At 34.8% G+C, this 12,582-nt stretch overlaps 1 protein-coding gene across 1 annotated transcript in view; it reads right to left on the bottom strand.

Moving 5' to 3' along the window:
- LOC106134331 (neuropeptide CCHamide-1 receptor) overlaps positions 1–12,582 on the bottom strand; it is a 117,493-nt gene that overhangs the window by 37,957 nt on the left and 66,954 nt on the right. The window contains exons 3-4 of the mRNA XM_013334350.2: positions 8,240–8,350; positions 7,560–7,675 (exon numbers count right to left, since the gene is read on the bottom strand). Of these exons, the coding sequence (XP_013189804.2) occupies positions 7,560–7,675; positions 8,240–8,350 (227 nt within the window). The remainder of the gene's footprint in view (positions 1–7,559; positions 7,676–8,239; positions 8,351–12,582) is intronic.

Raw genomic sequence — 12,582 nt, 5'->3', positions numbered from 1 at the left:
TGTGCCTTAGCTTTTTTGACATATACTTATAATTCTTTAGTTTTGTCTGTCACATCGTAGAATGTGGTGGTCGAATGGGTAAGGTGCCCGGTCAGAAATGCGTGATGCGCATAAAAGGGACAAGTTCAAATCCCACCTCGGTCATTTACCAATGATTATTTTCGAAGTTGCGTTCGTTAGTTTGAATAGTACCCGATGCGCCTACGATGAAGGAAAATATCGTGAACAATCTGCAGATCAGGCAACATTTTGTGGCGCCGGCTATCTTAGACCAACAAATTCTGAATCGGTTAATTCGGTTCAAGAGCATGATTCCACAGACACACATAGAAAACAGCTAGATCTGTCAAACTTATGAACCCCGTCGTATTTTTTTGTGGGGGGTTAAAATAGAACAATAGTTAAGGATATCGCAGTGAAATAAATTTCGTAACAAATTATATGTTACAGATTTCCGGATCAAACTAACAATGGATTGTTGTTTTAAAGCCAATAAAAGCTTAAAATAAATTCTAAACTGTGCCAGATGTCCGGAACATCGTATGTAAACATCGACTGTATCGAAGAGTATGTTCTTTTGATCGGAAAAATAGAATAAAAGTGTCGATTCAATAAACATCACATCAACAGGTTTGTTTTCTTTGGCGCCAATTCAATTTCGTGTTGCCGCCGCCATCTTTGATCTGGAGACGCGGACTATCACGTTCCGTTTTTGAAAATCATTGATGTGTGAAACTGCATAATAATGCATCGAATTTTGTCTTCATGATAAGTATGAGTGTCAGAATCAAAGCAAAATTATAACTTTACCTTTAACCAATTTTTTTATCTTTCATATGTACATTCATACCCTACCAAACATTACCAGAAGATTTTTAAAATATTTATATTCGCCTGTCCATGAAAACTTTTAGAGAATAATTTATTCAAATTATATGCATACTCGTCTCTGAAACGGCTCCTTAAAGTTATTTGCATCATAATAATCTCACTTTGTGATTTATAGCGCCGTCGGAGATCGGCCATTTTAGCTTTTAGCGTCTTTAGAATCCATTGGATCTGATCATCATGTGATATATTGCTTTTTAGAATGTCGTAACCGTCAGATTTATCGACCACACCACACCAAAGCTATTTGCCCACGGATTAACAAACGTGAAAATGTTTTTTCCGTGCAATTTTTTTGTATTTGATTACTTATCATCATCATTAATCTAACTAATCCTTACTGGAAAGTAAGGATTAGTTAGATTTTTGTGGTTGAGTTATAAATAAATTATCCGTATCACTTACGGTCGACAAACACCAGTTATAATTGACGTTAGGTATAACGTATATTTAGGTATATTATTATAAAAGCGATAACTTAATTTCGGATGATTTGATTATGATGATAGTCATCATCATTATTTGTACATAGAAATTTTACTATTTCTATGTTTAAATTCGTTAACATAAAAAACGGTGGTGCAACTACCTTCACACAAAGATAATAGAGGGTTTTCAAGATATTAATAAAGTTAGAAACAAGTACTGAAACATATTATACCTACCTACCTTAAAAATTGAAGTAAATTTATCTTGAAGAGATTTTTTTTAAAGAAAGTCTTGCAAGATCTCCTTGGAAGCAGCGTAGATTTTTCAAAATTAAATTTTAAAATTGTGTCGGGCCTTATTAAAATCTAGCGATTCAAGCAGTGGGGCCAGCATAGAGGTTTGTATCTCGGGATAAATTATCGCTGTCCCTTTTCACGTCATAATGAAAAGCGAAACACCTGAAACATCATACCCTTTACTGATTTTATGGACATTTTCCTGTATGATAAATATCCATACTACTATTAAAAAAGCGAAAATTTACCACTTCACGTCTAAACCTATGAACCGTATTCAACGAAATTTTACATACATGTGCTGTGTAGTATATAAAGTAAGGAAAAAGACATAGACGTTAGAAAGCAACCAATAACTTTTTAAGCAGGTTTCCTAACGATGTTTTTCCTCACTGTAAGAGAATACACATTCAAACTAATGCACATTACTTTGATAATACTCATTGGTATATGGCCGTGGTGGGATTCGAACCTGTGCCCTATGCGCATCACACGTTTTGACCGGCACCTCACTGATTCGACTACCGACGCCCAAATCGGCAAAAAATCTGTTATCAATTAATTAAAATGTTAACCACCCATATTAAAATGTACAATACGGTTTCTTGATCTGTTGTTTTTGTCAATTTATCCCAACATTTTTATTCGAAATGGAAAACAAAAACAAGGAAAAATACTAAAACATAAATCTTGCTTAAATCGGTTCCCTTCGAATCCTGTCATTTACACTCCAGAGATCAGACATTTATTTTGTAAGGAAGTTTTATTTTATCGTGAACCACTTAGTTGTTTTCTTTTAGCGAACTATCACCCCATCTTTATCTTCCCAATATATGTTCTAAATGTGTCCACTACTACATTTCTTTTCCATCGATGTCGTAAAACTGGATTTAGCTTTATGATACTACTTTTAGGCGATGGGCTAGCAACCTGTCACTATTTAAATCTCTATTCTATCATTTAGTCAAACGGATGAACGTGTGAACGGATGTCTTTTCAAGACTGTTGGCTCTGTATACCCCGCAAGGGATATAGACGTGACTAAATGTATGTATGCTCTAAAGGTGAAGACTAACTGTTCAGCGTAATGTAGTCCATATTGTACAATATACTACCCTTAGATCACATAAACAAACCTACATAACAAATTTTATATCTCTATATTAAGCCTAAACCGGTAGGCAGTTTAGGCTGTGCGTGTATTGTCAGTCAACAATGTTCTCCTATAGGAATATATATTGTAATGTTGATAAATATAAATCACATACATACAAATAATCATGTCTTTATCTCTTGCGGGGAAGACATAGCCAACAATCTTGAAAAGACTGATAGGCCACGTTCAGCTGTTTGGCTTAATGATAGAATTAATAAGATAAATAAATAATATATTTACTTGAATAAATAAAAACATTATTTCATAGGAGCCTCAACGATTTGATGATTAGTTCAATAATGATACTATAACATGCAAAGGAATATTCAACATTTCTTTTTGAAAATATAATGTTTTAATCAAACTGGCAAATATAGAAACATAACATGCTTAGTATATATTACAATCATATTCCAATAAGAGTAATGGATTCATCCAATGCGCCATAACGTTAGACAGAATTATTATTTTTGTCACTCATTCTGCCAAACTTTGATGGAAAATTAATTTGATAGATTTAAACTAACATGAAGTTTTTTGGAATCAATTGAGCATTAATTTATTAAACAACTTCTGACCCGCCCCGGCTTCTCAACCCAACAAAATTAGCTGTGACGTTATAAATATAACAAAAAAAAATTGTGAAAACAAGAAATAAAACTGTATCCGTAGCCGGGAATCGAACCCGGGCAGTCCAACTTGAGACCAATCGCTCTGAGCACTACACCATCAGTAAATATTGAAAGATCATGCATGTTGTGATTAAATTCATTGATTATGACTACATTTGATTAAAAATGAAACCGAAACCCGAAACCGCCGAGCTTGCATGAAGAGAGTTGTGAATGTGGATGAAGCGAAGGAAGTATGCAGAGATCGTGGCAAGTAGAAAGAGGTAGTCTCTGCCTACCCCTCCGGGAAAGAGGCGTGATTTTATGTATGTATGTATGTTAAAAAAAAGTATAGTAACTTATACTCTGTGCATTTTGTAAAAGCTTTATCTGTTTTCTTATTTGATCTGAATTCGTTCCTCCAACGATCGAACACTTGGCCTCTATATTGTGTCTATAGGCTCGCAAAATGTGAAAGACATGTCTGGGCGTGTATGCCTTTGTCCTCACTCTAATCAAATTCGAGTGGTGAGCAGAAGGCGGATTGCTTTCTCGCTTGAGGTAATTGGGTACATTTGTACTCTTAACTCAATCTATGTATCTACAGTGAGTCATAGCCTGATTTAAGCGCATAAATAAATAGAGGGACTTAATAATATGCAGTGATAGTATCGTTGGAATAATTTCCTATCAGAAATAGGATGCGGTAGTAGAAATAATTAGATTGAAGTGATGCGACGTCAACAAGTGATACCTTGTATCCAATTATGAAAATAAATCTATTCCATTCCCGGCTTGGCAACCCAACAAAACTAGCTGTCACGTTATAAATATCACCAAAAAAATTGTGAAAACAAGAAATAAAACTGTATTCGTAGCCGGGAATCGAACCCGGGCACTCCGCTTGTAACCAATCGCTTTGAGTACCTACTACCCCATCAGTAACGACCAGTCCCGAACTTTCTCTGGCGTTAACTCAATCTGTGTGATTTGTCCCGTATATATTTATTTATGCGGTAAACACTGGTTTTGACGTAATATAAGTTAACTTATATTTTCTCATCTTTTCATGTTCCCGGTTGCACCCTCCATTGCTATGCCTCGGAGCTCAGAGTCCGGTTTTAAAGCACGACTAGTTAAGTATAGAATTAAAATGTTTTTCTAAAGACTTTTATTTTTATTTACAGTGTAACTAGATTACTTAGTAACTAAGTTTTATTCTAACTAAGTTTTATTTAAGAATGGCGTTTTGGAATTTTCGGAGATTGTTTTTTAAACTTAACCCGGCATTAATTTATTTTGTTTTTCATTAGCTTTTGCGCGGAGATTTGCACCCGAGGGAATTTTCAGAAAAAGATAACTACCTACTAGTAGTTTTCTAACTTATGTTATTCTTAAAGGCCAAATTTATCTGTGTACCACATTTAATCAAAATCGGTTCAGTAGATTTGAAGTTTATTTGTGACAAACATACAAAAATAAAAATGTTTTTCCCTGTATTAATATTGTGGATTTTGTCAATTTTTTTATAATTTTTATGGAACATTTCGAATTTAACTTAATTTGTCACATCTTTTCGTTTCATAACATTGGTTGAAATCGAATAAATTACTTAAAGATATGTTAAGTACCGTTTGTAAAGCGTCAGTGAACGTTGTCTTTAACAACGTCAGCTTTACAATAATACATTGTTATGATTTATTAAGTGGTTATGAAGTTTATAAGTTCCATTTCCATGGATTAAGTTGAACTAACATTTCTTTGATTACACGAGCGAAGATTATCGCTTTTTGTTTAGCAAAGTTTTGTACCGACAGAACTTTATTCATTAACCATCACTACATGGTCTAAAGTCGCTTGCCGCGTCTGTCCTATCTCTGTATCTATATTATATTATGTCTATATGTATGTATGCTTAGAGCTTTAAAACTACGTAACAGATTTTGATGCGAAACCGGCGGGTCCCTAGTAACTTATATAACACAACTACTTTAGATCTTTTTAATGTGTTTGCAATACTAGCTGCGCCCCTAAGCAAAATATTGCGTAAAAGAGTTCAACAAACTTTCGTTTACATCCTATTCTACTAATATTGTAAATGCGAACGTTTGTGAGTATGGATGTTTGTTACTCTCTTACGCAAAAACTACTGTACCTACCGATTACGATGAAATTTGGTATGTCGGTAGCTGAAGACCCAGAATAACATATAGGCTTTTTAACCCGGACTTCCCGCTGGATTGATTCCACGCGGACGAAGTCGCGGGCGGCCTCTAGTTTATAATAATGTGTAGGACAGATACTCACAAATAAAAAAAAATAGCTCCAAGTGCACAGGTTAATATGCTTGTATAACACTCCTTGTTATGACTTGGGTTAAATACAAGTCTACCTCCCAACTATCTCTGTTTCACTTTATATTATGACGTGAAACAGGATCGCGATAGTTTTTCACGCGATAAATAATGGCTCGCGCGTGTCATGCTACTGGTAGCTGGTTTAACAGCGAACAAAAAACATACATATTGTATGTGTTAGCTATTTTTTCAACCAGCGAAGATTTTATGTTAATTAAGAGATTTATTCATATGAGTAGTAGTCTACTATTTCGAGTCTTAGCAAGGTTGCTATTTGAAGGTTGATATTCAGGGATATAGATAGGTATCTCTATCCCTGAATATCAATTACATCATTTATTAGTATTAATAGTAGTCTACCTTTTCTAGTCTTAGCAATCTATCTCTATCCCTGAATATCAATAACATTAATCTCCTATGGGGCCTTCGAGTCTCTCGTAACTATAGATTCCGTCTACCCCTGAAAAGATGAGTGAGTGATAAGTAGATATATAATACGAAACGTTTCACAGTATGACGTTCACTTAACACGAACGTAATACGATAAACGATTGCCACTTCACCCTTCAGACGAAAACCGGCAAAGGTTAAAGGGTAAGCTACAACTAGGGCTGCCGACACTCCCGGAATTCCGGGATTCTCCCTAAGGAAGAACAAGAAACTTTGGAACCTCCCGTTATGCAGACAAACTTATCTTCAACCTGTGTCACTATTTTGAATCTCAATTCTATTATTCTAGCCTAACAACTAAACGTGGCCTTTCATCATATAAGTCTTTCAAGACTGCTAGCTCTGTCTACACCACACGGGATATAGACGTGATTATATGAATGATTGACTTACCTTCAGACGAGAACCGGAGTTTAGGTTATATATAAAGTGTTGTCAATTCTCTTGTACTTAATTGAGGGATTCTACCGAAAAAATTTTTTTTTTTAATTCTTCTGGATATGAGAATAGGTCAAATCTGTTGGAAGTACCTAGAACATTTTAAACGAGATTAGCATCTTCTCTATTATGTTGGTAAGTTTCCACCCGGACTCATGATTTCCGATCTACTATATATAGTTGGCAACCCTACCTATAACTAATGCTCGCGAAAGTTTGTTTAATCGAGTTTCCTCTCGAGAAAATGAATTATACTCTTGTCTCACCTTATATTGCCCGCTCTAAACACTTATTTCGTTTATCGAATTTATTTAAAGACCGTTAATCCCGATTGACGCCGTGCATTGACCTTAGTATTCAATAGGCTGGTAATGAATCACAATTTCTATGTAATCAGAGAGAATGGATGCTCAAATCTTTCTACTAGATTCTTGATTACTAGAATTCTTCACTGCTCTGAGCCCCTTTAATTAAGGAAAAATAAAGCACAATGAACTTTGACCGAATATGCTGTGTATAGAAACACTATTTAATATTAGCGTGATTAAAACATTCTTAATGTATAGTGGGCAACGTAAATATTAGCCCATCGTAATTTTAAATTAATTCCATTACTTAGTCATACAGCTAAACGCTTTCCAGTCTTTCAAAACTGTATATTGAGTAAAGCTATATTATGTGTAAATAATAAAACACACAATAAAGTTTAACGACTATATAGTAATATAGTTGTCAATCTATATTGTGCGTAAGAAACATACATATGTATAATCAAGTCTTTATCTCCTACTAGGGTATTCAGTATTCAGAGTTAGAACAGCCTCAAAAAAACTGACAGTTACCGGATGAAAAAAAAAACTATAAATGATTTATTCCCGTCGCTGGCAGCTGGCGGTATTAAGTTTAAGAAAATAGTGGCAGACTTGGAACTGACCTGTTGCGTGCAGTTTCCTCAATGGGTCCACTATGGCGAAGTACCGGTCGGCTGAAAGGGCTGTCAACGTGAACACTGACACTCCTATGCTGACGTCCTTCGCCGCTTCTGAAACCCTGGACGGAGAATAAAAAAGAAATAAATATTTCGCATTTTATATGCCAGTGAGAGTAATTGGAAAAAAGTAACATACTATGCCGACCCCACTTAAAAAGTGGGAAAAGGTAACGACAAGAAGAAGAACAAATTACACAAATTGAGCAACCCCAAGAGAGAGTTCAAAATATACGCTAAGTGAACAATACTATATTTTATAACAAAAAGATATATAGCAAAACAGTTTCATATAGGACGTCCTGGTATATTTGAAAGCTTTACAACTGTTCAGGATACTGCAGGCAATGCAAGACAATGACAATCAGATCTGTAATTCAAAAAACAATATGCCATTTCTTGCCTAAATAAGTCCAATTTCATTTAAAAAAAAAAAGCTTTCGCGCGGGTACTCGCCCCGTGGGAAATTCCAGAAAAAAATATAGCCTTTGTTACTCCCGATTGTCTATTCTCTATCTGTGTCAAATTGAGTGAAAATCAGTTCAATAGTTTTTGAGTTAATTTGTTGCGATCATAAAATGTCTCTTTTAATTAGTAAGAACTTAAAAAAATAAATTGTCAGTGACCTGCAGACGGTGTCTCCCCAGGGCCAGGATTCTATGGTGTATACAATGGAGGTGAATGGCACGCACGTGATGATGACCAGGAGATCAGCCAAGGCAAGCGAGAGGATGTACCTGAAAATAATTAACACTATCATATCTGGACTATGAAGAGAGTTATGAATGTGGATGAAGCGAAAGAAGTATGCAGAGATCGTGGCAAGTGGAAAATATTTTGTCGCTGCCTACCCGTCCGGGAAAGAGGCGTGATTTATGTATGTATCATTACATAGTTTAATTCAAAGTCGTTTCATGCTGTCTGTCACTCTGTATGCTTTAATCTTTAAAACTATCCAATGTATTTTGTTGCAGGTTCATTAAATAGTTAGACTAATTCAAGAGGAAGGTTTATATACCTAGTTACATACATACATACACAGGGTCACGTCTATATCCCTTGCGGGGAAGACAGAGCCAACAGTCTTGAAAAGACTGAATGGCCACGTTCAGCTATTTGGCTTAATGATAGAATTGATATTCAAATAGTGACAGGTTGCTAGCCCATCGTCTAAAAGAAGAATTCCAAGTTTATAAGACTTTCCCTTAGTTGCCTTTGACGACATCCATGGGAAGAAGATGATATGGTCCTATTATTTTTATTATTGGTGCCGGGAACCACACGGCACATGTGTAAGATATCAGTTAATTATAAAGAAATATATTTTATGTTCTAACTTAGGCTTGTGCTAAGCTCCCATCCCATAGAAATAAATATTCAAAAATAAAAGTATGTACTTAGCCTGTATTATTTCTTAAATAATAATTTTCGTATGTATGAAGTTTCTTCAAAATTTCATAGTCGTACGAGGACAGTTTCAATAATATATTATACATATATTTTCATGCCTCATTTGAATGATTCCAGTTAATGGTGTAGAAAAAATTCGGGTGAAAATTCTTGACCAGATACAAATAATATACGTTTACCCATGATAAATGAATTATTATATATTTTTTTACTAAGTTCGTAACACGTGCTACAAACACATGGTCATATCACGAGACGTCTTAAGCCCAGACAGAGCCAATAGTTACAGAACTAGAAGGCTTCTTCAAGGAATTGAGGTTGCTTATGTATCTTGTCATTATGTGAATCTCTCAATTCTATCATTAAGCCAAACAACTGAGCGTGACCTTTCGGTCTTTTCAAGACTGTGGGCTCTGTATACCCCGCAAGGGATTTAGACGTGATGATATGTATGTATTAAACACGGGATACATTTACACAGTACAGTATGCAGATTTTCAAGAAGATTAGTAGATTGACATGAAGAAATTATTTACTTTGACTTTAATTTCTTCCATTTCTCAACAAATAAGGATCTTGTCTTCAACCTAAGTTGTCATGTGTAAAAATCCTCCATTTACTTTGTAAAAATTTACACTCAGAACACGCAGGCGGATAAGCAGGAATATCTAGTACTAGCTGTGCCCGCAACTTCGTCCGCGTGGAATAGTTTTTTGGGCATCATTGAAGCCCTCAAGGATAAATAATTTTCAGCGTGATGTTATATAGCCTAATATGCCTTCCTCGATACATGGTCTATTCAACATAAAAATAATTTTTCAATTCGAACCAGTATTTCCTGAGATTAGCGCGTTCAAACTAACAAACTCTTCAGCTTTATAATATAAGTAAAGATTATTTGTATTATTTTCAATCATCTCAGCCTAGTCTTCCAAAGAACCACAAAAACTAATAAATCGGTGCTAATGGATCAGTAGTATACATACATACATAAAATCCCGCCTCTTTCCCGGAGGGGTAGGCAGAGACTACCTCTTTCCACTTGCCACGATCTCTGCATACTTCCTTCGCTTCATCCACATTCATAACTCTCTTCATGCAAGCTAGGCGGTTTCAGTAGTATATCAGTAGTATATTATTACGAGTATATACGATCAGAGTATATTTCTAGTAGAGCATGGAGGGTTAAAGTGGAAAGGACGAGGCCCATCATTGGGACGTTGAGTGTAATGGTTCTCACCTCTCGATTACTACCTTCTGGATCCATCCATTATCCGTCATTGTGTTTGATCCCTTATTTTTTCTATGCTTGCCACTGACTTTTTATTAACTTTGCTGGATGGCTCTGCCACGGCTTGAACAATCATATCATTTGATTGAGACATTCAAGTTCTGTTAATATTCTATGTTGAGTTTAATTTAAAGACTAATCCAGGTCATCAATTATTCAAATCAATGAAAAAAATTTTTTGAAAAAAATCCGCTATTTACGAAACTAAGTCTATTATTCTTGTGTAATTTACATAATAGCTCGAGCAAATCGGATTCCCTTATAGCTTTCCGAAGTAATCCAACATCGATAATGCTCATGCTGTACGACTGTGGAATTCCTTACCGCATGATATTCGCGATTCCCAAACTCTCTCTTCATTCAAACGACGAGTTAAAGACTATTATCTCTCCAAATAGACTTATATATATTATATATATATTGGTATGTTTATGTAGTTTATTACTGTCATTTATTTAATTATGTAAGTACTAGCATGTATGTTTAGTTAAATATGTTTTACGTTATTTATGCACACGCCATACCGCTCTAAAATTCATCTTTCCTCTCATGGGTCTACTGGAAGAGATTTCTTTTGAAATAAGTAGCACCTTTGTACTAGAATTATTGTAATAAATGCTCCTGTATATAATTTTGTGTACATAAATAAATAAATAAAAATAAATAAATGACCTTCCTCTCTTCTCATGATGTGTCCGTACCTACCCAGCTTAATACAATCTTTTCATTTATATAATAATGTATTATTTTATTGTTATGTAGACGCTTTTTTATAATAAGGTATTTAATATTACCTATCTAGTTTCACGACAACAAAAACAAAATGGCGGCGCATATGCTATTGTAAGGAGTAATAATTTTATGTAGGTATTGAATGTATTTATAAAATAAATATTACCGGGGCAACTAGAACATAATGCGATGAACGTGGCCTTCCAGTCTTTTGGAGAATGTTTGTATTGTCTATCCCTTAAGAGATAAAGATATGTAAATAATTAAAGTAAATATTCTCTGATGTGGCAAGCGGCTTTTTTTTAACTACTTATTATACGAATATCAATTTGAGTATCTTATATTCTTGAGCCGTGTGATGCCCAGCACTAATAGAAAAAAGAATAGGACCATTCCATCTCTTTCCCATGGATATCGTAAAAACGCCACTAAGGCGTAGAATTTCACGTCTAAGCTCCGCAACCTTTTCAGAGAAACCTCACCCACACAGAATTATGCTGCACTAAATGAATTTGCCTATTTCCTTAGTAGCCATTTACGACATCCATAAGAAATGAAGGCCCATTGTGAAGTGCCGTTAACCACACTATTGGTTATGATAGTGTAATAGTTCTGTCCTGTGTGTAAATAATATTATATATTTTTAGTAGTTACTTCAATTCACTTCATTCTATCATTTAGCCAAATTGCTGAACGTTGCCATTCAGACTTTTCAATACTGTTGGCTCTGTCTACCCCGCAAGGGATATAGACGTGACCATATGTATGTATGTACTTCAAATCACTTCCGGTTCAAACCTTAAATAATTATCGACTGTAAAGCGAAATGTACTACCTACATATTCTGCGACGATGCCAAGGTCTTTCCGCTCAGAACTTCTATCGGAAATTATATTACAGCTTTACTCAATAGTCCTCTAGACTGTCTTATAATAATTTAATTAAAAGCTCTTGAGAAAGTTCTCATTATAAGTAACCTATTTTAACATTTATAACTGACATAAAAATTTCTATTGATGTCATAGTGTTGACGGAGTGTTGGACGGATTCTGGATTTGTACCTGATTTGCTAAGCAATTACATATGTTATTACACAAAAAAAAGCTTAAATCAAAACGACGGAGTGGTTGTATATATCAAATCTAATATTCCGTGCACTTGCTCAGAACCAGTTGTTAGCGAAGGCAGTTGTCTTTTACTGAAAATTTCTAATGATTATTCACTCATTTGTTCATATAGATCACCCTCTTTTAAAAATCCAACTAAATATATAAACTCTATAGACGAAATCCTAAAATGCATAAAATCAAAAAATATAATCGTCACAGGTGATATAAATATAAACGTTCTTCCAGGGTATGATAACATATTCACAAATCTTTACTTAGAAATGATGAATTCACATGGACTTTTAACAGGTGTCTATAAACCAACCAGAAAAGAAAGATGTATTGATCATTTCATGGTCAAAACTAATTTAAAGGCCCAGACACTCATATATAACGATTTTACTGACCATAGACCTATACTTCTGGT

The sequence above is a fragment of the Amyelois transitella genome, chromosome 17 (assembly GCF_032362555.1).
Source record: "Amyelois transitella isolate CPQ chromosome 17, ilAmyTran1.1, whole genome shotgun sequence".
Taxonomy (NCBI): domain Eukaryota; kingdom Metazoa; phylum Arthropoda; class Insecta; order Lepidoptera; family Pyralidae; genus Amyelois; species Amyelois transitella.
Note: the sequence above shows the minus strand (reverse complement) of the source record. Positions and strands in the feature narration are given on the sequence as shown.